This window comes from Heteronotia binoei, chromosome 9 (genome assembly GCF_032191835.1).
Source record: "Heteronotia binoei isolate CCM8104 ecotype False Entrance Well chromosome 9, APGP_CSIRO_Hbin_v1, whole genome shotgun sequence".
NCBI lineage: Eukaryota > Metazoa > Chordata > Lepidosauria > Squamata > Gekkonidae > Heteronotia > Heteronotia binoei.
The window spans coordinates 78,854,540-78,882,305 of NC_083231.1; the positions used below are offsets into that span (position 1 = coordinate 78,854,540).

A 27,766-nucleotide genomic window follows, 5' to 3' on the forward strand; every position below is an offset into this window, starting at 1 on the left:
TGTGCTTTCCAAGCTTCTCTTTTTTTGACAATAGAAAAGGAATCTTCATCTCAAAACAATTATGCCTTAATGCTGCAAAGTTTTATAACAATATACCAGCATTTGTTAAAGATACATGTGATAATCTTTAATATTAATATTAGTATCTACATGTTCAGTGTGTCAACTATAAAATTAACAAAATGCATGGCTAAGTTTGAAATGTAGCTTTTACCTGAAGGAAGAACACTAACATACAAGTAGAATGAACAGTCTAATACATACATTGCTGATGTGAGCTTTTCTCTACAATATTGACCACAGTTTTGGGAGGGAGATATGGAACAGGTCCCCAGGTAGATAAAGCTCTCTTGCTGGTATCGAACTGCTGAGTGAAGAATTCCTGAAGCTTCATTCCTATTTTGATGAGGTCTGGAGTAGTTGATCTGGAAATCATTACTTGAAAAATATCCCATTTCAAATCTCCATGGACAAATATTTCACTAGAATGCAAAAATAAGAATATCCACCAAGAGTTTTATTTACACCTATAAAAATACCTGCATATGGCTGTTTAATAAAAAGAAACTAAAAAAAACAGGGTTGGACTTGCCTGTAGCTGTTGTTCATTGAATGTTCTTCTGTGCAGGCACACATAGGACTGCACAGTTGCAGGCCAGCTGCAGGAAGAGCAACCAACTTATTCTTAGTTTTTCTGGAGCCTGGGCTCCTCCCTCCCTCTGTCTCCAGTGTATTCATTTTCCTGCCCAAAGGGATAGCATTCTTCCCTCAGTTCTCCCTTGGCCATCATGAAGTGCTAGAGACCACAGCAGGGAAAGGAGGGAGAGATGTGTGCCTGCACAGAAGACCACTTGATGAACAACAGCGCCAGGTAAGTGCAACCCTGTTTTCAACATTGTCACTTCTGTGCAGTCCCACAGAGGACTCATTTATCAAGGAGACAAGTGCAGGTTGATTAGCTGAAGATAGTTTGCAAGACAGCTTTCCCAACATCTGCCTCATTCAGAGTATTCACATCAGTGGAATAGTGTTGACCAAATGACTGCTTTGCAGATGTCATCCAGAGACAGCTGAGATAGAAAAACCACTGACTAAGCTTGAGCCCTGGTGGAATGGGCCCTTAGTTCAAAGGAGCAAGGCAAACCCACTTCGCTGTATTCTTCCATTTAAACAATTTTATTGATAACATATGGTGATAATTTCCATTAATAACTTCTTTTCATCTATCCCATATGCTTCTTTCTAATCACCCCTCCCCCGTTACTTTACCTTCGCCAGTGTTATTTACTCAAAATACTAACATTAAAAGGTACCCTTAATTCCTAAGAACTAAAATTAATATTCTTCTTTCTTCTAAAGTTTAATCATTATCAAAAATTGTCCAATGTCCTTTTACTTTCCACTCGTCTTCTACATAACTTCTAAATTTTTTCCACTCCCTTTTAAAATCTTCTAAATCATAGTCTCTTAAAGTTCTTGTTAATTTGTCCATCTCACTCCATGTCATAACTTTTACAATCCAATCCCATTTTTCTGGTATTTTTTCTTGCTTCCATAACTGCGCATATAGTGTCCTAGCAGCTGAAAGCAAGTACCAAATTATAGTTCTATCTTCTTTTGGAAATTTTTCCATTTGTAATCCCAACAGAAAAGTCTCTGCAGCTTTCTTGAATGCATATCCCAAGAGCCTAGAAATTTCTTGTTGGATCATCTGCCAAAACTTTTTTGCTCTTTCACAAGTCCACCACATATGGTAGAAAGAAAGAACCTTCATGTTTTTCACATTTCCAACATCTGTCTGGCATCTTGTTATCCATCTTTGCCAATTTTTTAGGAGTCATATACCATCTATACATCATTTTAAAACAGTTCTCTTTAATACTCTGACATGTTGAAAGTTTCAGAGTTCTTCCATAAATATTCCCATGTATCCATCTGTATTTCTTTATTTACATTTATTGCCCATTTAATCATTTGAGATTTTACTACTTCATCTTCTATAGACCATTTTAAAAGTAACTTAAAAGTTTTTGAAATTAATTTTTCATTATCTCCAAGCAGAACTTTTTCCATTTCTGTTTGCTCTTGTCTTATTCCTTCAGTTTTAACATAGTTTTCCACCAAACTCTTTATTTGTTGCATTTGAAACCAATTGTATTTGTTATTCAACTCCACAGCAGTTTTCAATTCTATTTTGCCACTTTGTATTTTTAATAGTTGATTGTATGACAGCCATTTTTCCTCACCTGTCTCAGCAGTTATTTTATCACTTCTGCTGGCACTATCCATAATGGTTTTCTTTCATCACCATTTTCTTATACTTCATCCAGGTATTCAACAAATTATTTTTTATATAATGGTGAGAGAAAAAACTATCCATCTTTTTCTTCCCATAATACATATAAGCATAAACATATAATACATATATCCATAATGGTTTTCTTTCATCACCATATTTCTTATACTTCATCCAGGTATTCAACAAATTATTTCTTATATAATGGTGAGAGAAAAAACTATCCATCTTTTTCTTCCCATAATACATATAAGCATGCCAGCCGAATTTATTTCCTTGACCTTCCAACACTAAAAGTTTTTTATTCAACAGCGTCACCCAATCTTTTATCCACACTAAACAAACTGCTTCATGATATAATCTTAAATCTGGTAATTGGAATCCTCCTCTTTCTTTAGCATCTATTAAAACTTTCATTTTAATCCTTCCCAGCCCATACAAATTCCGAAATCCACTTCGCTGTATTCTGTCTGATAATGGTCACTACCCACCTAGACACTGACTGAGTCAATGCTGCTTTCCCCTTGGTTTGACCCTTAAAACAGACAAAAAGATTCCTATCCTTGCTAAATAAAATGAGTACCTGCCTGACAACTAGTGCCTGTAGTGTTTGTTCAGGAGTAGATGTCGGGGTTGGGAAAAAAACCTGGAAGGATTATATTCTGATTGATATGGAATCTAGAGACCACTCTGGGCAACCTTGTCCGAATGGAATTTGGTAAAGGGTGGGTTGCATTTTAATGCACTTAACTCCCCTGCCTGGAAGTGATCACTACCAAGAAAGCTGTCTTGTAAGAAAGCAATGAGAAGTCAGACTTTACCAGGGGTTCAAATGGTTTATGCATGAACTTAGATAAGACAACGCAACGACTCCACTGTGGAACAGGATACAAAGAGAGAGGGTACAGATTATGTAAACCTTGAAGGAAATAACAAAGCTCAAGAGCAGAAAACACTGAGAAAGTATCAACATTATGAAAAGCCAAGATGGCTACTATATGAACTTTAATAGAAGATGCTACTTCCCCATCCTTTAGCGATAATAAATAATCAAGCTGAAATTGGTCATATTCTTTGATTCTGAGGAAAGGCTGTTTAATATATACAAATTTAGCAACCACAGTATGTATGGTGCAATAACTGAAGGTAGCACTGTTCTTTGATTTGAAATTGTATGTGCAAAAGAATATAGCAACCTCTTACCTTTTATCAGTAATGCTGGAATCTAAAGTGTTGTATAGATTAACTTTCCATTCATCCTGAAGCTTAAGGTCAGCATTACTGAAAATGCCCATTAGGATACTGGATCCCATATAGTCAACACGTGCTTCAGTAGAGCCCATGGTAATTTGGATTTTGTGACTTGGTTGCTGGTTGGGATGTTCAGAAATATGAGCTGAAAAACAATTATTAATTCACTGAATTAGCAGCAAAATAGTCTCCAAAATGTGTCATTATGTTAAAATGTGTACATTATGCTTTGCCAGCTGATTAAGTTCCCAAAGCTGGAGAGCCCACACTAGCTAAGCAGAGTCAATATTTGGATGGGAAACCATTCAGAAATACCAGGGTCATAATGCAGAGGCAAGCAATGGGAAACCACCTCTGAAAATTTGAAACCACCTCTGAGAGCCAGTTTGGTGTAGTGGTTAAGTGTGCGGACTCTTATCTGGGAGAACCGGGTTTGATTCCCCACTCCTCCACTTGCACCTGCTAGCATGGCCTTGGGTCAGCCATAGCTCTGGCAGAGGTTGTCCTTGAAAGGGCAGCTGCTGTGAGAGCCCTCTCCAGCCCCACCCACCTCACAGGGTGTCTGTTGTGGGGGAGGAAGGTAAAGGAGATTGTAAGCCGCTCTGAGACTCTTTGGAGTGGAGTGGAGGGCGGGATATAAATCCAATATCTTCATCTTCTTCTTCTTCATCTTCTTCTTGCCTTGAAAATCTTATGGAGTCACCATAAGCCAGCTGTGACTTGATGACAAAAACCCCCACCAAAGCTCATTAAGTAAAATGTGCTATGGAAATCAGCTCTCAACATCTAAGGAGCACACCAGGAGATGCCTATGAGTAGAAAGGAAGGAGCTAGAGCTAGGCATAATCCAATTTTAGTCTTGCTTTTTAAGAGCTAGTGAGTTCATAGTTTAGCATAATAGGAATTGTAGGATTGCTTCCATTCTCTTTTGTGATAACTTGTTCTAACCATGGGAGAAAAAACTGAGAAAAATCCAAAATGGCTAATATGTATCTTTTTAAAGCACATATAACAAACACCCTTGCTCAGTGAATATAGTGAGCAATAAAAGATGCAACTTACCCACCATCTCCAAAGTGTTAACATCTATGGTACCTCCAACCACGCCTCCTCTAGAATCCAAATGGGATCTTCCCAAACCAACTGACATGCTGATTTCCCGATCCCTGTTACTACCCACAGATAGACGACCTTGGCTTTTCAAACCACTAGTAGTCCACCTGGAATAGGCACGAAGAGAAAAACTATGCTTTAGTACATGTATCCATCATGTGCCAAATACACAGCAGGTTGTAAAAAGCACTTAAAACGGATGGGAGCACTGAAGTAACCAAGAATGCTATATCATGCTACAATGCAAATATAAAATATGGTATTGCAGAAGGTGTACATGGTCTGGAGCAACTTCCTCCAGAAGGAAGTCTTGGACCTAGAGAGGGATTGATGAGAGCACTGATATGAGCATGTGCTGCGTTCCAGTACAAGTAGCAAATATGATCAGAAGTGCAACATTCCATGAGCTATTCATGGGCTGGAAGAATTACTTTCATGAGACAGGAACACCATATTAGAACAATCAGCACTAGGTGAGCACCTGAATAGTTACATAAGTTACAGCTTCAGCAGCCCCAGATAACACTCAGCATGTAGTAACTAAGTAATTCATGCATGTGCTCTGAATTTCTTACTGTGCCACAGTGTTCAACCAACCAAGAAGTGCCAATTCACAATTTATTTATTTAGTTCTATTTATATCCCATCCTCCCGCTGAAGCCGGCTCAGGGCAGTGAACAAGGCCAACAGGCAAGTTTGAATACATCAAACCAATTAAAACTATAGGTACAGTTACAACTTTAAAACAGCAAATACAATAACATTAAGTATTATTTTCATAATGGCAGTGCACCAATCTTTCCATTATGATTTCCATCATAAATTCAAACTTCCACGTATAGTTCAGTTCTAGAGATGAGCTCTTTAAAGACAATTCAGTTTGTCCAACATTGTAACATTTCACGCATGACCAGAATCTTAACCTGTGTGTCACAAAGATGCAATTTGTTACATTTTGTATAAAATTTATTCTTTGCTCTGCCATCTTGAGAGTAGTTAATTTATCTAGGTCAAGGGTGGTCAACGGTAGCTCTCCAGATGTTTTTTGCCTACAACTCCCATCACCTCCAGCTATTGGACATGCTGGCTGGGACTGATGGGAGTTGTAGGCAAAAAACATCTGGAGAGCTACCGTTGGTCATCCCTGACCTAGAGGAATCTGCTATCCTTTTATTACAATAAAAGCTACTTTGTTCTTCACTAATCCTGACCCTTGTATGTGAAATTGGTCACCACACAGAAGATCACCCTTTAAGTGCAACAAAACTGCCAAAGTAGTAGCTTGAATGCTTTGTACATTATATTATTATTATTATTTGTAGTAGTAGTAGTAGTATATCTCTAGTGTTAGAAGGAAAAGGTACTTATGGATGTGAGAAAATCATGTGCTTGCAGCCTGCAGCGTAACTGCTAGGCTGCAAAAAGCACGACTTTGCTTCCCCAGACGGGAAGAGTCAGGGGGCGCCCGTTTGGGCACGCAGACTGGGAGGCGTGGTCTGGCTGATTAATGGTCAGACCTCTGCTCTCCTCAGTCTGCGTCAGGTGGACGAAGATTGGCTGCATGAGAGTCTGGGGGCTTCCCTTGTTGAGGGCTCCTTGGAAGGCGCGGCAGCGCGGTTCGGGTCGTGGTGGCGGTGGACACGTCGGGGGACATCGCTTGGGCGATGATCTTCTTATTGCGGCTGAGTTGTGGGGCGTTTGAAGGGCCTGCGCTTTAGGTTCTGGGTGTTTGGGGGTCTGAGGCTCAGTGGGTGCTTCCCAGGCGCGGCAGCTTGTTTTTCTTCTCCTGGGAGCCTTTAGCAGCAATCCCACGTGTAACGGGGATCCCTGCTGCGTGCCTGTGGGGACCTTCTTTGCGGTGCTAAGGGTTAAGCTGTGGTGCAGTGGTCGTAGGTTCTGCTATCGACCTGACTTCGATCCTGGTGCATGCTGGGGTTCAGGTGGCCTGCTCTGGGTTGTCTCAGCCTTCCATCCTATGGAGCTCGGTAAAGGGGTGCCTAGTCTGCTAGGGGTTAAGTTCAGGGGTCCTTAGGGGTTTTTCTCTGCTTGGTGGCTCTGCGGGGGTTGGGGGAGTGGCCATTTTAGGGGCCTTCTTGCCTGTTGGCATGGCTGTCAGCCATTTTGTGTCTTTTCCTGCAAGGGAGTGGTGTCGGCCATTTTGGACACCATAGTGGTTTAAGAAGGGGGATTAAAGGCATTGCACTTAACCATGACGGGGGAAAAGGGACAGGTAAGTCCAAAGGAAAGAAGCCGGCCCCCAAGGTGCCTAGGACGCCGCCTAAAAGACCCCCACCTCCTGTGTCCTCTTCGAATGAGGAAGGTGATGGGGTGGTGGAGGCAAACATTTTGACCAGGTTGCGGGCGCTTGAGCAAGCGTCTGGCCTGCTGGGTCCTGGCGGTTTGGTCGGTGAAGGGGCATCAAGAAGGGGTCGCCAGGCTAACATTTTAACCAGACTTTCTATCCTTGAGGGCAGGTCTGGTGGTGTCACTGTTGATATGGATGCTGGTTCCACTGGGGCTGATGTGGGGGCAGCAGCGGCTGCTGGAGCATTTGGAGTGGGGATGGCGGTGGTATCCTCCGGATGGTCAGGTAAGTTGGGATGCAATTTGCATATTGGAGGTGGGCAGGCATGGCCTTGGGGTCCGGCTTTAATGGCTGGTGAGGGTTTTCCCTCGTCCAGTTCAGGTGTGTCTACTTCTTCTGGGTCAGGGTCCCCAATTAGTTGGCCTGGGCTTGGCAGTCAAGGCGGGCCTTGCAGGGCTTGTGTAGGAGTTGGACACCTGGGTATGGTGGGTCCCTTTATGGGCGCACCTTCCCCTTACGGGATGGTGCCTTTTGCCTCTTTTCCCTTTGGGGATGTCGCCTTACTGATAGGTGACCACCTTCTCCCAGCTACCCGTGAGAAAATATTAAAAGGGGAGTATGTGGATATTTTTTCCTTACTCTTCAGGGGGAGAAAAAAGATAAGCAGGAATTGGACGAAAAAGAGAAAGAAAAGTTGAAAAAGCGGAAGGTGGACAGAACCTGGGCCAATTGGCTTCCAGGTTTTTGCATTTATGCGGGGGTGACTGCCCGGGCCCAGCCTTGGTGGGCTGCGGCCCTTTTTCAGTATTTGGATATAATATATAAGGGATACACGGCTTTTAGTGGCCCTGCGTGGCTACAGTATGACGAAGAGTTCTGGATGAGGGCTGCTCTATATCCGTCTCTTTCGTGGGACCGGATCCACCAGCAGCTTTGGTTGCAGGTTATGTCCCCTGCTAGGCCTAATTTGGGCGACCGCTCAGATAGCGGTCATTTGGTAAATAGGTCTTCCTCATTGGTTTCCGCTTTGTCAGGCTCTCCCTGTGGCGCTGCGGGGCAGGCGGTTCAACCCCGCATGCTCTGTTGGGAATTTAGATCCCTTGGGGTATGCAATAGAAAGACGTGCCAGTTTTAGCACGAATGCCCCTTGTGTGGTGGCCCACACTCATTCGACAACAGCCCCAGAGCATGGGGATGTAAGAACCCGAAAAAGTCTGGGGGGGGGCAGAGGAGCTTTTCCAGCTAAAAAAGGGGCCCAGCCCGATAAGGGTGGGACCTCTTGAGCAGTGGCTGGCAAGGTATCCTAGAAGGGTTGATAGTTTGTATTTGTTAGAAGGTTTTCAGTTTGGTTTTAGGATCCCTTTTCAGGGACCTCGAGTTCCAATCATGTCTGGAAACCTTAAGTCAGTGCAGGGTTTGGAACAGGTTATTAGGGATAAACTTGCCAAAGAGCTGGTTGAGGGAAGGATATTGGGTCCTTTTGCACATCCTCCAGTGAGTACTCTTAGAGGCTCGCCTTTGGGGGTGGTGCCTAAAAAGACGCCTGGTGAATTTCATTTGATTCACCATTTGTCTTTTCCTAAGGGCAAGTCAGTGAATGATGGGATCCCTGAGCATTTATACTCAGTTAGATATACCAGCTTCAATCAGGCTATTGCCGTGGTGAGGCGTTGCGGGGTGGGAGCAGAATTGGCGAAATGCGACATTAAGTCTGCGTTTCGCCTTCTACTGGTCCACCCTGATGATTTTGAGCTTTTGGGATTTTCTTTTGAGGGGCAATTTTACATGGACAGGGCACTGCTGATGGGCTGTTCTGTGTCATGTTCGGCGTTCGAGTGTTTCAGCACATTTTTAGAATGGGCTGTGCATGAGAAAGTGGGTTTGCAGGAAGTCATTCATTATCTGGATGACTACCTTTTTGTGGGTCCTGAAGGATCGGGGCATTGTGGACAGCTGCTGTCTGGATTTATTGAGCTAGCGGCAGAGCTTGGGGTCCCTTTAGTGGATGAGAAAACGGAAGGCCCGACCCAGAGGTTGACCTTCTTGAGGATTGAGATCGACACTTTTGCACAGTTGTCTAGGGTGTCCCTTCAGAAAATAATGGAGTTGAGGACTAGGATTTCTACCTTTCTTCTTAAGAAGAACATTACTTTGTTGGAATTGCAGCAGCTGGTAGGGCACCTCAACTTTGCATGCAAAGTGGTCGCTCCTGGAAGGGCTTTTCATAGGAGGCTTTGTGATGCTATGGTAGGATTACGATTGCCTCAGTATAGGAGTAGGGTTACTTGCAGCATGAGGGATGATTTGAGGGTTTGGCAAGAGTTTTTAGAGTCTTTTAACGGAGTCTCTTTTTGGAGGGACAACTTGAGGCTCGAAGCTGAGCTCCACGTCATGTCTGATGCTGCCGGATCCTTAGGTTTTGGAGTTTATTTTAATGGGCATTGGTGCGTGGACAGTTGGCCACTCTCAAATCTGCCCTTTTTGGGCAAACTTATTGAGAGGGCAGTGGCGAGGCAGCTTCAGACTTTCCTGGAGGACGCTTCCATCCTTGACCCACTTCAGTCCGGCTTCCGCCCAGGTCATGGGACGGAGACGGTATTGGTTGCCCTAGTAGATGACCTTCAACGGCATCTGGATCGGGGTGGCTCGGCAGTACTGATGCTGTTGGACCTATCGGCGGCGTTCGATACGGTCGACCATCAATTGCTGACTTGCCGCCTTGCCGACGCGGGGATTCAGGGGTTGGCCTTGCAGTGGCTTTCCTCTTTCCTTGAAGGTCGGGGACAAAGGGTCGCGATTGGGGGGGAACTATCCCAGAGGCGTTCACTTAACTGTGGGGTGCCCCAGGGAGCGGTTCTCTCCCCGATGTTATTTAACATCTATAAGCGACCTCTTGCCCAGATTGCCCGAAGGTATGGGCTGGGGTGTCACCAGTATGCTGATGACACCCAGCTCTATCTACTTATGGACGGCCGACCGGTCTGCGCCCCAGAAAACCTGGATCAGGCATTATAGGCCGTGGCTGAGTGGCTCAGACTGAGTGGACTGACACTGAATCCTGCGAAGACAGAGGTTCTTTGTTTGGGCCGTCGGGGGCCGGGGGGGGGGAAATCCCCCTGCCAGCTTTTGGCGGTGTACCGCTGAGGCCAGCGGACAGGGTCAAGAACCTGGGGGTGCTATTGGAGCCGTCCCTAAAGATGGAGGCTCAGATAGCGGCCACTGCCAAGTCCGCGTTTTTTCATCTTAGACGGGCAAGGCAGTTGGCCCCCTTCCTGGACCCCGACGACCTAGCAACAGTGATCCATGCTACGGTCACCTCGAGGTTGGATTACTGCAATGCCCTCTACATGGGGCTGCCCCTGTGCCGGACCCGGAAATTGCAGCTGGTGCAGAATGCTGCGGCCCGGCTGCTATTGGGCCTCCCAAGATGGGGACACATCCGGCCGGGCCTTCGGGCTCTGCACTGGCTTCCAATAATATACCGAGTCCGGTACAAGGTGCTGGTCATTACCTTTAAAGCCCTATATGGCCTGGGACCTGCCTACCTGAGGGACCGTCTCTCCCCACACGTTCCCCAGAGAGTACTGAGGTCTGGGACTCAAAACCTGCTCACCATCCCCGGGCCTAAGGAAGTGCGTCTCAAGGCAACTAGAGACAGGGCCTTTTCTACAATGGCCCCTATCCAGAGGTTGGGTCGTTGGCGGTCATCAGCCTATAAGGCCTATGTGCGACCTTTTCTTAGGCCGTGATTGGGTTGGTTATGGGAATGTTTTGTTCTGTTAGTGTTTAACTGTTTTTTTCTTTTTAGATGCTGTTGTTCCTGGCCAGAGGAGCCGGAGCCGAGTTCTGATCTGCGGCCATAGCCACGTGTTTTGGGCCGCTCTGCAAGCACGGAGAACTGCGGTTGGCTCTCAGCTCGGATTCAGCCAGCATGTTGTTATTGAATGGCAGGGGCGCCGGGGCCTTCAGTGGTCGGGCCTGCTGCCTTTGCAGTTTTGTGATAGTGGGTCCTCCTCCTCAGGTCTTAATAGTTCACCTGGGAGGTAATGATTTGGGGTTACTGAAGGGCAAGGCCTTAGTTTGGCAGGCCAATGATGATTTTATGCACATTCGGGAGCGATGGCCGGGGACCATCATAATGTGGTCAGCCATGCTCTCCTGCCTGGTGTGGCGTTGTGCTTTGGACCCTGCAGCTATAGAAAGGGCCAGGTACAAGGCTAATAAGGAGCTTAAAAAGGTGCTCGAAAGGGAGTTGGGCCACTATTTGCCCCATCCGGATATTTTGGTGAAATGTCTTGACCTCTACAGAGGGGATGGGGTCCGTCTCTCGGAAAAGGGTAATATGCTTTTCCTGAGAGATTTGCAGCAAGGGTTGCAGGTGGCTTTGGGCCTCCCGGTGGGCGCTAAGCCCTAAGTAGAGACTTGGCCTTAGTAGTGGCAGGTTTTTTGGGGTTTAGTGCACTATGCAGCCAGGGGAGGACTGTGAAGCATCCCCCTTTTGGGGAATTTGGGGTCTGGCATGATCAACCTTGGGGTTTGAAGACCCGGGTGGAGAATGCAGACTGCCGGGAGACTTGGCTAGAGGATACTTTCTGGCGAGACGTGCGTCTGGGTTTGGGCCCTCTGGTGTGGGCCTCCCTACTGGGCCTGCCCGGAGGGAGCTGAGTTACTCAGCTCTGGCTGGGGGGGCTGGGTCTCTCGCCCGTTATGGCAGGGGAGCGGTCGCGGTGACCCCTAGCCCTGGCCAGGCCGCTGGTGGGGTACCCTTGCTGTTTATGAGGTTATTTAATAGAGTGGCCCAATTTTATTCCAACACTTTATGTCTGACTCGTTATTCCGTCCTTGGGGGGGCAACAACTGGTAACTCTCTCTCCCCCTAAGCCCATCTAGAGGAAATATACATTGCAGGATAAATAGATCTAAGGATATCTGTCACAGACTGCAAGCCAGCTTCAAGCCTCCATGTTGATCACTGATGTTTGAAGACTTCCAAAACCATCTGACAGGAAGTGGAGTGAAAGTGAATGCTTCATCGATCAAAAGCTGATTTTCAACATACATAACCCCACAGCAGTTGAACTCAAACGGATGATAACCATATATACTAGACTCATTACTCTTTTAATCTGTTAAAAACACTTAATTTACCACCCACCCTCTATAGTTATGACTCTACAGTTATTTCTATTTTTATTCCATTGTATCTTAAGAATTGTGCTTCCAACTCTGTTGGTCTTAAAGGTGCCCCTGAACTCAAACTTTTTTACACATTAACTACATTGAAAGATTTTTTCTTTTCACGGAAGATCAAAAATGATAGTTTAATAAACAATATATTTACTTACGTAGTGTTTCCCATGACATTGCTCATGTTCATCTGGACATTTAGTTGTTTTAAGTTCATAGCAAACACGACTAGCGTCTCCCATGGTGTCACTTGCTGACCTCCAGCTTTGTTTGATTTATTGAAAGGAGTTGAAGTTTTTGAGAGTGCATCTAGAACAAAACACAACCAGGCCAATTTAATTGCTAAAATGGGATTGACTTGTAAATCTCTGTCTTTATGAGGGGGGACCAGTAGAAATTAAATGCTACTTTCACCTTCCCTAACATAAAATATAAAAATCTCACATCAGTTAACAATGAAGAAGTTTAAGTTTTATTTTTCATTTTTAATATTTACAAATATATACCATTATTGAGAAATCTCCTTCACAGACAGATCCAAATTTGCTCACAAGCCTCCCAAGAGTTTTCACTCCCAGTTCACTGTGTTCCACTATCTCACCTGGCAAGCCATTTGTGAGACATCTGTGATGCCCTTTTGTCAACAACCCAATCTTTGAGAAGCACTGTATTAAAAAAAAAATTATAATGTGCATTGACTGTATACCTAATTCAAATGTTACAGGAATTATCTGGATTTTATGCCAAAACCCTCATCTCCTGAAGCAGAGCTCATTACTTTTGAAAACTACTTTCTATATTTATCAGCTTGATCATGTGGAAATTCTTTATATCAGCTCCTGCTACCAAAGGGTTAAGATGTTGGAACAGAGAAAGTCCGCAAGAATGAATTTATCTACATGGTAGTCATTTTCAAACAGCAGGACCTAAGCGAAGCTGCCAACATGTAAAATCATTTCTCAGTGGTCTCTCCACATGCTAAGCTAACTTTGTACACCAACAAGACATAACCAGAATACTATAATGATACAACCTAGGAGCTAAAGATGCTGCTATCAAAATGTAAACTGGAACTGTGCACAGCCAGGGTTTTTTTTGACATTTTTAACTGCAACTTCAATGGTTAAAAAGGAAAAACATTTTTAACAGTGAAGGCAGCAAGGAAAGGTACTATAGTACAAACGTTTCTGAATGGTGACCCATGCATCCAAATTTACTTCATATGGTGACCCATCCAGGGCTGGCCCAAGGTTTTTTGATACTCTGAGCAAACTGATCTTGGCACCATATATTCCAGCATTATATTTTCTACAGTGCCCAAGCAAATGCTTTTGAAAAACCAACAAACATCACACAAAGAGTGCAGGTCCATTATGGATCCCAACCTCCTTCTCCTCTGCCAGAGCCAGAGCTGGAGTCTGAGAAAGCCCCCTTGGAGGACGCTGGGCTGAGGAGCTACACAAAGACAGCAAATGACAGTGAAGAGGCTGGTGGCAAGGGGATCAGTGCAGTACATTTTCCACAGCAGGTAGAGGGCAGTGAAGCAGTACAGGGGGCTGAGCAAGAGGCAGAGCTGCTGAAGAAGCAGCGCCAAGACAGAGGCCATGCGTGCACACACGCACGCATGCACACACACACCTGTTTATATTCTTTGATTTTTCTATGGTATGGAACAATTCCCACCTATTCGCCAGTCGCACCTCCTTCTTCCAGCTACTACAGTGAAGTTATTAGTTGAATAACAACGTTCCTGCCCCATCATTATCACAATAGAGGGGGAGATGAGAATGTAAGAAGTTCATGAGGAGGAAACAAAGAGAAGGATGAAAAGGGGAGGACCACCACTAGGAATGGTTGGCCTGTAACCCACTTCCAGAGGCCCTCTGACCCATTTTTCCATCCTGGCCTACAGGTTGGGGAACATTGACCAAGAGCATCCATTTGCCATATTACAGAGTATTTAAAAAATGGAAATGCTCCTAGCCTGTAGTATTGGATCATGTGAGTCTTTTCTTTCCTCTTGCATCTGTACACTTTGAATTACGGAGAATAATTTTTTTCCTTTAAAGAATCAGTTTTGGCCCCATGATATCACACTGAAAGTGGAAATGGTTTGTAGCGAGAAGTTCTACCTATAAATCCCAATGTTTGTACATTAGCAAATTCCTGGCTGTTAGTAATACTCTTTATTAGGTCCAGCCTTAGAAATATTACACAGTAGTTTATGAATTTAAACAATACAAATGAAGAATTGTCTTCATACCTCTCTGGGGAACTGAAGAGTCTGATACACTTCGGGATCTTGACACTGCTGGGGATTTTAAATTATGAGCTGCTGTCCCAGGTGACATATTACTGCTTGTGCTGTGGTCATTGAAAACATTAGGTGACTGAGCCATGTGGGTAAACGAAGCAGACTGGCTGGGCTGCTCCCAGGTCCTACAGTATGCTTTTCGTGACGATTCAGGAGACATGTGTTGATTCACTCCTTCAATAGAATCTGGAGTCCCAGGACCAGATGTTTCTGCAAAAATTTTTTTTTTACTTATTTCATAAAATCTGAAATATTTTATTTTACTAGCTCTGCATGACAAGATTTCTAGCAGCTACAAGAAAATACAGTAAGATTACTGGAGTATGCATTGCTCTGTACTATTTTAGATGCTTCTCCAAGGTCAAAGGGTCACTTAACTTGAGTTACTGCCATCAATAATTATTAACACTGATCTTCATTTCAATAGAGCTCAACTTTAAAGCTGGAGGATAGTAAACAAAGGAAGAGATAATTCAAAATATATCTACAAATATTTTTTAAAAATACCTGATCAATAATATTTCCATACTAGAGGTCTTATTGACACAATGCTCTTTCAACATCTCTCAGGTTCATGCTTTCCAAGACTCCCACCCACACTTAACATACCCTTCAAGTTCAACTCATCTGCTAAAGAAAACATGGAAATCAGAAAAAACAAGTTGCTTACCTGCAACTGATAATCTTCATGTGGTCACCTGTGCAGTCTTTCATGCATCTTTCATTGTTTTTCTTACATCTTTTGACATGTCTGTGACAAACTTGAAAACAGTCCTTGAAGTCAAGCTTGGAGTGGGTTAAATAGCAGGTTCACTGGGATTGGCTGGACTGCCTCCTACCAACCAAAGAAACTTAAATAGGGGGCAAGGCAGAGACTAGAGGTTCTTGGGCTTCAGTCTGGAGTTGCATGGACAGGGAAAAGACTTGTTTGAGCATTGAGAGCTGTGAGGGACAGAACTAGTGACGAAACAAGGCTCTGTCCTGAAGAGATTTTTCTTTTCTTTTTAGAGGCCAAGTAAGCCTCTGGTGATAGCTCTGTTTTAGGAGTGATGACAGGCCAGTAGTCAGACTCCTGTGTAAAATCAGAACATCATAAGCACACTGATAACTGAGGGGCTGAAGTTTGGTTATGAGAGGGAAGATCCAGGACAAGCAAAGGTTTCAGACAAAAAGGGACTGGACTCTGAAGTTGTGGGTTAGTGATAGAACCCTGAGGGAGAGTCAGTGTCCATGGGTCTGGAAGCAGGGTCTGAGGTGGACCTTCAGGGATAACCAGTACCTCAGGGCTTGAAGTGCTTTTGAGTGTGTGGGATGGTATAATGCCAGCCAAATTGATACTGGGCACAGCTGATTTTTGATTGTATTTGGGTTATCCAAACTTAGGATAACCTAGCTTTCAGTTTGTTTGTTTGTTTGAAGGCTCTGCCAGCCTTGATAAGCACCCAGAGGGAGTGCTGTGTTTCTTTGTATACTGTTAAGTTCTGCCAACTGATTTAACTTAATTCCTTCATTTTATTTCTGTAAATACATTCCCATCCCTTGCCTTTGAAAAACCAATAAACCTTTTCTTTTGGTTTTAAAAATTAAAAACTTGTGTGTGTGCCACTTTCTGCTCAGGGTATTTCTGTCAGATGGCCAGGCTGGTCTGTGAGAAAAAAAGTTTTATTAAGTGACTGCCTGGGCTGGATAAGGGCTTCGTAACATCGTCTTTGGGTAAAAGCTGCAAAATCATCTGCAGGGTGATCATCCGACTTCTGGGGATGAATAGACCAGTTGAGATCCCTCAAGTCCATGATGAGACGTTTCGCCCTGTCCTTCTTTGGAACAATGAAATATCTTGAATAATATCTGGTCCTGAGTTCTGAAAGTGGTACCAGCTCTATTGCTTCTTTGGATAACAAGGAATGCACTTCGTTTTTGAGTACTTCGGACGTTGGTGTTTGAACAAAGTAGGGAAACTGGAGTAGCTCTGAAAACTTGATGGAATACCCCACTCTGATGATTGTGAGGACCCAGACATCTGATGTTATAATCTCCCATTGGTGTAGAAAGGGAGAGAGTCTGGTTCCTGTGGGTTGGAGGTGAGGGTTTATAAAAAGTTTTAGATAAGCGAGGAAGTCAAACAGACTGCTTGTTATTGGGGGAGGCTCGTTTGGACTGAGTAGGCTTTTGTTTGTTAGGAAATGTGGATCTGGAGGAGAAAGACTGCTGTTTTCTCTTCCAACTGTCAGAGGCTCAAGGTGAGTAGTACTTCCGTTGAGAAGACCATTGCTTAGGTTTGTAGGGCCTAGTCAAGGTGGAAGTTGCAGAGACACCTAACCGTTTTGCCTTCTTACAGCTATCTTCCACATTCGAGAGGACTTCATCAGTTGTAGAATGGAAGAGGCCCTCTCCATCAAAAGGAAGGTCTTTGACTTTAGTTTTAAGGTCTGGCTGAAGAGATGTTCCTCGAAGCCAAGCATGATGGTGGAGTGCAATAGATGTGGTGAAAACTCTAGAAGAGGATGAAACCATGTGTTTCAAAGAGATGATTTGCTGATGGACCACCGAGGTGAGTTTTTGAATTATGGCAGTGGCTTGAGGTTGAATGGTGTCTGGCAGGTTTGATAGGATGGGTGTTAACTGATTCGCCAAATTGTAACTATATGCCAAGAAGTAGGCTAAGTAGGCATGCAGTTTACTTAGAGTAGTCATAGTAGAATAGAGCTTCTGGCTGAAAGCTTCGAGTTTGTGACCCTCCTGATCAGGTGGAGCAGGTTGCACTGATGGCTTCAATTTTTTAGAGGAGTGTATAATCATTGAATTAGGCGCAAGATGAGAGAAAAGAAATTTAGCATCATTAGACTGGATACGATATAGAGCCCCAAGGCATCTAGGCGTTGGTGGAATGGAGGCTGGGGTGTCCCAAGCCTCTTTAAGCATGGCCAAGTGGACTGGTAGCATTGGTAGTAAAGCTGCAGGAGGCAACTCCACTTGCACAAGTTTGTATACCAAGTCTGTGACTTCAAGCCTTTCTGTATGGACAGGAATGTGCAGGGCCTCAGTCATCCTGGTTAGTATTTCCATATAAGGCTTAGCACTTTCTGAGGTTGATAGCGGATTGGGTGGAGGAATGTTCTGAGGTTGGTCTGGAGACAAGGGATCACCCGTTTCAGAAGAAGCTGTAGAGGATGCATCTGAGGGGTCCTTGGGCAAGGTGTCATCTTTAGGCAGAGACAGAGCATCCAGCATATAGATCGGTTCCAGCTCTGGCACAGGATATGACAACTGCGAAGGAGCTCCCACAGCAGCAGAAGGCTTTGCAGTGTTGTAAGGCGTAAGTGTAGGTGGCTGAGCGGACTGAAAAGAAGAAGCAGTCACATGAAGCAATCGCAGTTTGTCCTGAAGTTCTGCATCTGTGCAATGGAAACGGGACTTCTGAGTGACCGCATTATGATTAACTTTGGCATTCCTAGGGTAATGACGATACCAGTGCTCGTACATCCGAGAAGAAGGTGTTCTGGATGGGGTGGGCGTCAGAGAATAGCGACGGCGTCATGAGGAACAGAATCTGGACGAGGAGTGCAATCTAGTATGGCCCTGATTTGCATGAGAGCCTCTAGAATTCAATCTCGATCTTCTGTGGCAAGTCCTGGGAGATCTCGAAGTTGAGCGTCAATGCCTAGAAACTGATCGTTGATGTCTAGAAGATATTGGATTTCTACCCCGCCCTCCACTCCGAAGAGTCTCAGAGCGGCTCACAATTTCCTTTACCTTCCTCCCCCACAACAGACACCCTGTGAGGTGGGTGGGGCTGGAGAGGGCTCTCACAGCAGCTGCCCTTTCAAGGACAACCTCTGCCAGAGCTATGGCAGACCCAAGGCCATGCTAGCAGGTGCAAGTGGAGGAGTGGGGAATCAAACCTGGTTCTCCCAGATAAGAGTCCGCATACTTAACCATTACACCAAACTGGCTCTCTAGAAGAGGAACGTCGATGCCTAGAAGCTCTGGAGGTTGAGCGCTGGTGTCTAGAGATCCTGGATGTCCTCGAGGCTCCCGAAGTTGAGCGTCAATGTCTAGAATGGGAATGACTTCAACAGCGAGAGCGCAAGCAAGATAGTCGATGAGGTCTCGCCATAGACTGTGAGCAATCGTGCTGATCTGTACAAGTGGTAAGCTGTGCTAGGAGTCGAGGAGAGATGTTAGGAACTTCTCGAAACCAAGCTGAGCAGTCTTGAGTAGAAAGCTGGGTGTTCATACGTTGAGGCATTGATGAAGCCGAGTCGAGGATTTTGTCAATGGTGGCTGCGGCAAACAGTAGGACATCAGTATCATTAGTGTCGTTGCCAGGGATCAAAATAACTACCAAAGCAGTGGACTCGAAAGGTGCCAGAAAGGCGTCTGAGGGTAAAGTTGGTGTAGTGGTTATAGATTGTGCAGTTTGAGAGGCTTGGGTAGAAGCCGACTCCATCGGAGTTTGTGAAGCAGTTGAACTCATGGTGTTAGAGGTTTGTGGTGGTTCCTTAGAAGTCGAGGGTTTCAAAGCCATGGCTGGATCCTTTGACTTCTTGTCGGACTTGTGCTTCTTTTTAATGGGAAGCTGCCGACAAAGCCTAATCTCCCCACTCTTTTGGAGGGGAGAGAGGCGGGGGTGATTTCGAAGTTTCGGAGGGCATAAGACACGCTTCAAGAAGATAACTTTGGTGTCGTGATTCCCGATTTTTTCACGGCTGCTTCCCAAAACCACGACAGTGGATGCAGCTGTCGACTTTATGCCCTTCCCCCGGGCACAGAAGGCAATAAGAATGCCCATCAGTAGAGGGGAGTTTCGCCCGGCACTTGAGGCACTTTTTAAAAAAGATGGTCGTCCCTCTTTTGTCCACCAGGGTGAGGGTGGATGGAAGGAATGGAAGAAAATAGACAAAAACACTCACGAGGATCTTTTCTTTCTTTTCTTTTCTTTTTAAGACGATGACGAAAGATGTAAGAAAAATGACGAAAGACACATGTGTGGGACTGCACAGGGACCACGAAGAAGATTGAATTATTTTGTCATGGTTGTACAGTAATGTAATCTATTATTATACATTTTAGAATACATTAAAAATATTTTATAGGCATAGCTTTCCATTTAACATTGTTTCGGCAGCTCAGTTTCTGAACAGTCAGAAAAATAAACAGCTCTATTAACACTGTGAGAGAGAAAATGGAGTTGCACTTAAATATAACCGTTGTTCATTGAGTGGTCTTCTGTACACACTGAGGACTACATGTGTGTAAGCCAGCAGCAGAAAAGATTTCCAAAGCTTTCTAGTAGACTAGGAGCACCTCTCTTCCTTCTGGCACTTTGGTCATGTGACCAAAACAGTCACATGACTAGGAAGAGGGCTGCTACTCCCTCAGTTCTCTTCATCCCGCTGCCGGAGACCACAATAAACTATGGTTCAAGAGACTTCATAGTGGGGCAGGAGGGAGGGATGTGTGCCTGCAAAGAAGATCACTGAATGAACAACAGTTGCAGGTAGGTACAACCCCATTTTCATCTTTATGGCTTCTGCGCAGTCCCACATTGGGAGACTAGCAAGTACACTGAGTGAAGGAGGTGGGTGTAAATCTCTCAAAGGAAGAGACCACAGAAGACCACCTTCTTAACAGTTGTTTAGTGTAACATATTGACTTCACTCAGAACTGTCTTATAACAGAACAATGAGCTCTCTACAAGTTACCCAATTGAAATGCATGCAAGAATGTAGCAAAGAAAAAACAGCACTCTTGTACTTGCTCAGTCCTACTGGGAAACAAGGGCTGCTACTCAGCAGGGATTACAGAGAAAGACCAACACAAAGTCCAGTCCAAAGTCAGGGGTTCCAGAGAGCAAGTTAACAAAGTTAAGTCTAGGGTCAGGGGGTTCAGGAAGCAAGTTCAAGGCCAGTCCACAGTCAGGGATTCTAGAACAGCCAGTGTCCAGGTCCAGACCAGTGTCTGAGGTTACAGAAGTCAGGTATGTGCAAGATCAGTAACTCAGCAAGAAGCATATTTGTTACATCCATAAGCAGCTGCTTCTTTCTTAGCTGATAGAAGACCTAGCTATAAACTACTCATTTGTCTCATCAGTTAACAGCTGGCGATAGTCCAGGAGACATGCACTCTATCTCCTTGCCTGCAACTCTGCATGCCACTGATGTTGCTGGCATTGCATAGCTGTGGAGAAGGCAGCTGGGCTGGGAATTGCCTCTGAAGGCTTATTGGCTGATTCAGACCTGCAGAGTGTTGGCTCAGCATCAGCTGTGGGGTGTGACTTATGTGATTCAGACGCACAGGGAGTTGGTCCAGCTGTAGCTATGGCCTGTGAGTTATGGTCAGTAACTTGATATCCTGTTGCACCTCTGCTGGCTGCAGACAGCTTCTCTTCCCCCAAGGAATCCTTGTTTCCACTGATTACAGGCTAACTTACAACAACTCTTGTGAAGAAAGCCATGATACATAAAGGGGCACCTTTCTCATAAGGTGAAGCAACAGTTCACAAACTAAATAAATTGGCTTACAGCTCTGCAATCTCTATGATTGAAGGCATAGTCAGTCATAGAGATTGCAGAGCTGTAAACCAGTTTATGAGAAATATTGGCACAGTTGATTTGAAAATCTGGCATTTACTTAAAAGAAATAGTGACATTGGTTGGTTGATTTAAAATTGTGGAATCTGCTTAGAAGAAGGTTTTTCTTCAAAATGTGGAAATAATCTAGAAAACATGCTACATCCAAAAGAGAAGATTCCTATTTTATATTAATGGAGTTTCTATAATACCCAATGAGGAAAGAGACCTAAGTGTTATTAATGGTCCTTTATTGTTATATGATGTAGACATTAAGAATATGGGAAGGAAGAACCTTGGGTTTTTTTGTTTTTGAAAGATTATGTTGAGTAAAACCCTGAACTTCTGTCTAATTTCATTGTGATATTGTGATTCTAATACCCAGATAACTATATATTTTGATTGTTTATTTGTTCTTGTAGTGCTGTTGTAACCACATGATATATTATTGTTACTGAGCTTTGATTACTGTAGCTGGTCTAGTTGATATTTTGACATTGTAAAGAGAACACTACAGGGATTCAGAAGTGCAAATAAAAGGTGAAAATGGAAAAAAGCAGTTTATCTCAAGAATGCTTCAACCATGCTTTGCTATTTGGACACAAGTGGCTTTATATGAAAAAGTAAATAAAATCAGTTAGCAGCCAGTTGTTAAAATGGCTGTGTCTGAAATTACACAAAAAAATCCATTCGAAACTGGCTACCAAAGTGGATTGCAAAGGTTGTCTGAAAGGGGCCTAGGATTTGAGAAATCCAGGATTTGAATCCTGACTCTGCCATGGAAGCTTGCTTGGAGACCCTAGGCTAGTCATGTACTCTCAAGTCTACCCTATCTCACAGACAAAATGAAGAAGAAAAGAACAATGTAAGGTACTTTGGGTTCCCATTGGGAAGAAAGGCAAAACAAAATCAACAAATAAATAAAACAAGTAAAGTAAGCGGCAGTAGAAACTTGTGTAATAGTGTAATGTGGACTGTTTTTTTCACCAAATTAATGGGCAGCATTCCTGAAAATTGTTAATTGTTTACTTACCTGGCAAATTTATGGTTTGGTCACCCAGAAAAAGGCGCCTTGCAATGCTCCTTCTGTACCAGGCTCTTGGGAAGGCTAAAATCTCACTTAGTCTCCTCATGTCATACTTAAAAGATGCTGATCCTATATCACAAACAGCTAAAAAAATTAAAAATGAATCAGCTTTATGCAATAAAGAAGATTATGTTTTAACTTATACCTGCAACATGTGAAATTTAAAAAGGTTTAAGAGAAGTAATGTTTTACTGATTATAATGCAAAGAAGTTTGAAAACTGAGCGGCAGAAGCTTTTCCTGTAAAGCTTCTCAATGTAGACCCCTTTCGCCTATCTGCTCTTCATCTTCTCAGAGTTGCGGCCACCACTAAACTGGTCTATATATCCCAGGCAGCAACCATGAAAGTGTGCTTTCTCTGCTAGCAGATTCTTCTAATTAATACATTCTATATTTTCTCCTCAGTTGCTAATGCCATAATTCTCTCTCATCATACAAGAGAGATAGAAAAACAGATCAAACGGCTGGTCCTGGTTAGAGTTATTGGGGCTGTCCTTTTTTTAACCACCAACCAGGCTTGCTGCCAAATTCCATACATCCCAAATTTCCTTCAGGAATTTTTAAGTTTTGCCTGAGTGGACCCCTGCTCAGAACAAAACATCAAGTTTCTAAAGAGAATGAGGCCTGGTACATGCTACAATCACCTTGTTCTTATTATGTGGGAATAGCAGACACAGTGGAGAGGCAATGATCTCTGTTGTGAAGGCTTCAGCTGCTGAGAGGCCTAGCGCATGGTGATATCAGCAGAATGCTATAGCCTATTTAATCTTAATTTTAATTATTCATTGTTGTTCAAGTTATTTAAAAAACTAAATCCATAATTCGTTCAAATCACAAATTAATCAAAGTACATGAGCAGATACCACCCATTCTTAACACCAAGATGGGGATTCTAATCAATACTGTCTATATGAGTTGAAATTTATAGGCCAGAAATACTTGGTTTCAACTACTCTATTATAGATGTATTTTAAAAAACCAAATGCTACAGAAACAGTCTCTGAATTGGGGTCCTCAGTGTGTCACCCACCATTTGTCATGACACCCAAGTGCTTTTAGAAAGTGAGTGGGGCCATGGAAGAGCTGATTGACTGGGAGGTTTCTGAAAATATTGCTTCAGCATCAACTGCCACCACAGTACAAGGATCTTAACTGTGTGACTGAACGCAAAATGAGTTTATGCAAACCAATACTTTTAAAACACTCTCTCTCTCTCTCTCTCTCGGCTTGACTTCGCGAATGAAGATTTAAGAAAGGTGCAGTGGTCAACACTATGTTCATTTTAAAAGGCATCTTGTTTCTGCTTGAAATGTTGAAGGTTTACCACTAGAATGATACATAACCTAACTCCCTGTCAATTTATGGTTAGTTCTACAATCCTGTGTCAAAATTCCGAAGTGTCTGCAGGCTCAAAAAGGTTAGGGACCTATGCTCTAAATCAGGGGTCCCTAACCCCCGGTCCATGGACTGGTACTGGTCCATGGCCTGTTAGCAACTGGGCCATGAGTTGTATAATTATTTCATTATATATTACAATATATGAAGAAGAAGACGACATTGGATTTATATTCTGCCTTCCACTCTGATTTTCAGAGTCTCACAGCAGCTCACAATCTCCTTTACGTTCCTCCCCCACAACAGACACCCTGTGAGGTAGGTGGGGCTGAGAGAGCTCTGACAGAAGCTGCTCTTTCAAGGACAGCTCTGCCAGAGCTATGGCTGACTGAAGGCCATTCCAGCAGCTGCAAGTGGAGTAGTGGGGAATCAAACCCGGTTCTCCTGGATAAGAGTCCACACATTTAACCACCACACCAAACTAAAAGAAATAAATTGCACAATGGTATCATCCCAAAACCATCCCCCCACCCCGCCCCCGGACAAAGTGTCTTCCACAAAACCGGTCCCTGGTGCCAAAAAGGTTGGGGACCACTGCTCTAAATGGCAAATGCTCTAAACTTAGATAGCACTACAGATATACTGAAAAATACTTGTTTTGACATTAGCTGTAACTTGAAATGATTGGAAATCTGTCTTATTGAAGTGAAAATAGATGTTAATTTCCTTAGCAAAGGTTCAGAACTATGGACCCTTTCTGAATGGTCAGAAGAACGGCAAAAGAACACTGCCTAATCTGAACAAGAACAGTGTCATGTAGTATAGCCCTGATCAACACTGTCCTTCCTTTTTCACAGGTAACTTAGTCCAGCACAGAACACAGTATAGATTTCACAGAATGGGTGCTCACTACCCATATGGGACTGCAGTGCAGTGCTTCAGAGGAGACAAAAGCCACGTGTTTAAAATGCAGTGTGATTAAATCTTTTTTTAAAAAAGCTTAAACCTTAAATGACACTACACCACAACACCTAGATAACAAAGAAAAAATACACCGTTTTCAAGAGTGAAAAGGCTTTAGTCTGTTACCCAAATATGCACTGAAAGATATGGAACAATGATGCTTGATGGTCTGAGGCCAACACTTTTTAAAAAGTATACATACCAGATATGTTTATTAAAGTGGTGTCCATCTTGCTTGCAGTTTTGCTTGTAGAGGGACTCTCAAAAAAGGAAGCACCTCCTGAACGCCTTATTCTTGATAGACTAACTTTCACAAACTCAAGATTAATGCTCAATGAATCTTTTCGACCAGTAACTGAAGAGGGTTCTTCATCTACGTTTCCTGAAAGCATAAGACACAAAATAGCTGATTTCACTGAATAGAAAAACTCAGAGTACTACCAATTCTGAGTTACAGAATGCCAAAATTAGAATATTCAATGTTTAGAATATGTTTAGAAATTTAATGTTTAGAAAATTAGAATATTCAAGATCTACTCAATTGAGCAGTCAAATATTGGTCATATTTGTAAAGAATTAGGTTTACTTATAACAAATAAAAAAAAGACCTAACATCAACAGATGTGGCACTTAGGTTCATTACAACAACAAACCATTTTTAATTTGTTAAAATATGTAATAAATTACGTAACTTTTGTTAAGTTTTCTACTATTTACTGCTTTTTGTCTCTTACTGTGGAACACCTGATCCAGCTAGAGTTACAGAATTTGGAAAAATTAAATTAAAATCAGAAGCAAAAAAAAAGTGGCAGCCATGTATAAACAAATGCTCCATTTTAAATGCAGTTCTGCTAGGTAGGCAACAAGCAAATTTTCAGACATCATCAGCATCAAATGGTTTTTCATTGCTATCTACATCATCCAGTTTATCATTATAATGATCATCATCTAGGGGGCAACTACCTTTCTTTCCAGTCCTACTGACAAATGATACCACCACCAAACACGGGGGGGAATAAAACTTCCAACTAAAGAGTGGCATTCTTGGCTTTGTATGATATTTGACAACTTTTAAAACAAAAGGCAGTCAAATGACCCTTCTGCTAATCCTATTCGAAATGGGCACCATTCAAACATAGCAAAAATCCATATTTTCTTGCAAAATGTGATATTCAGTAGTTACCTAGGGACCCAGAACCAGCACTTAGGCCAGTAACACTGGTTTTTTGCTTTCCTGCTCCATACGGATGAAATACATAAAGGGAGAAATCAGACATGCAAGCTGTGAAGCTCAGTCCTGAAGAACTGCTACTAGAACCAGTCAAATCTGATTGGCTACTGCTATGCCGTGTTCTGCCAAAGGGGCTGCCCAGACCAGGTGATGAACCTATAGCAGAGGGGAAAACCGCAAGTTAAATGATAATAAATCACATGTGCTATGGCACAATCTCAAAAAAACAGCCAAAAGTGTCATTTTGATTATTATTAAAACTTGTAACCACCAGGATGTTTGACTGGAGTGGGTCCATAGGGACCATATCACTCCACTCTTGGCCCCATCTTCACTGACTCCCAATTTGCTTTCAGAAACAATTCAAAGTGCTGGTGTTGACCTTTAAAACCCTATTTGGCTTGAGACCAGCACACCTCAAGTACTGATATTCCCTTATAAACCTACCTAACCACTGTTGTCATCTTCAGAAGCCCTGCTTCATGTGCCCCCGTTTCCTGTGGTCATATGGGTAGCATCACAAGACATGGGCCTTCTCAGGCATCAAAATTATGGAACTCCCTTGACAGAGATGTCTACCCCCTTTTCTCGCTATCTGGTGCAAAAGACTTACGTTTTATTTGGCATTCTCACAATGAGCTTACCTTCTGCCATGTTTTAAATGTTACCTCTGGGGTTATTTATGCATTTTAGTTTTGGTTTTAATTGGTTCTTATGACATACTTTTATAATGCCTTGTATTTAACTGTTGATGGCCCTCACTGAGCAACAAGACATGAAATATAAATAATACACAGTGAATGGGAATAAACTCACCATTCTAGGGGGCATTCTGAGTGGGGATTTCCTTTCTTCTTTTAAACAGATAACACTCACAGTCCACATAAAGTCAAAAACTGCAGTTTTAAAACCTTTTCTCCATTTGAAAAGCTACTTTGCACAGGACAACTTACTGATAAATATAAGTCCCAAGTTCCATCATCATCAAACAATATATATAGTGTTCCAGAGCAAACATACAATGACAGACTCTTCCTACCCTCATAAGCACCACCAACTAGCTCCAAGGTGTCTGAGTATAAATTTCACCAGGGAAAAATAGTAGAAAGAGAAACAAATAATTTCTAGTGAAGTCAATTGAAGCTTAGCATGTATGCTAACAGGGATATAATAAGTGCAGAGATTTTGAAGCCAAGGGGAGAAAGGGCCAGGAAAAAAAATGGTGATGGTGGGGGGATGAATATGTGCAATATTTACTTTGTTATCAAACATAGACATCTTTTACTGATTTACATAAAATACATCATGTACAATGTAGTCAGCATATAAAATTGTGCTTTGGTATTTTTTTGGAATTTAAAACTATAATCTTTGTTTTCTGTAAGAAAAATTGTAAATACAGTTCTTTCTCAAATACTAGTACTACTACTCAAATTTTGAAGCCAAGGGGAGAAAGGGCCAGGAAAAAAAATGGTGATGGTGGAAGAAAGTATTTGAGAAAGAGCTGCAAATTGTTAAACCCATTGCTACCACAGCAAATTATACTTTAATTTTTGACTTCTAAAACCAGAAAAGGTTAAAGTTGAAAGTAGAAAATAAATCCTGCATAAAACAAAGGAAAAGGTTTTATTTGAACAGAAACTCTCTCATAGATATTAAGCTAAACATTCTAACACTGAAAACACTGAAGTGTTTAGTAATATATTATTGTTAAATATATTAATTGTCCCCCCCCCCCAAATTACATACAAACAAAAATAATGTTTGAAAATGGAAAAAGTTCTTAGATTTCTTCTTGCTGTATATTTTGAGTGTGAAAAACCTTGGCATAGGGAGCAATTTACTCATTCTAAAAGAAACTATTTCATGGAAAGCTTTCCTCGGTACTCCCCCAATTTTTCTAGTTGTTCTATTAGGAAAACTGTAAAATGTCCTTGGGAAAAAATGAAAAAGCCCCCCATCCGTTTCTCCATTCCCCCCCAAGCTTTCACATCTCTATACACAAATTGTTTTTTCTTAGTATGCAACTACTTTTGCCACAGATTTATACAGACACTAAAACCACAAAGACAAAATACCCAGTTATATAATAGTACTAGACTACTGACTAGTA

The 27,766-nt window shown here is 42.9% G+C and overlaps 1 protein-coding gene across 6 annotated transcripts in view; it reads right to left on the reverse strand.

Moving 5' to 3' along the window:
* Positions 1 to 27,766, reverse strand: part of BLTP1 (bridge-like lipid transfer protein family member 1) — a 196,051-nt gene that overhangs the window by 18,583 nt on the left and 149,702 nt on the right. For all 6 annotated transcript variants that reach the window (XM_060246834.1, XM_060246833.1, XM_060246831.1 and 3 more), the window contains 8 exons: positions 25,606 to 25,809; positions 24,625 to 24,804; positions 22,072 to 22,209; positions 14,416 to 14,676; positions 12,311 to 12,461; positions 4,610 to 4,767; positions 3,500 to 3,692; positions 265 to 482 (listed from right to left, as the gene is read on the reverse strand). In XM_060246834.1, the coding sequence (XP_060102817.1) occupies positions 265 to 482; positions 3,500 to 3,692; positions 4,610 to 4,767; positions 12,311 to 12,461; positions 14,416 to 14,676; positions 22,072 to 22,209; positions 24,625 to 24,804; positions 25,606 to 25,809 (1,503 nt within the window). The remainder of the gene's footprint in view (positions 1 to 264; positions 483 to 3,499; positions 3,693 to 4,609; positions 4,768 to 12,310; positions 12,462 to 14,415; positions 14,677 to 22,071; positions 22,210 to 24,624; positions 24,805 to 25,605; positions 25,810 to 27,766) is intronic.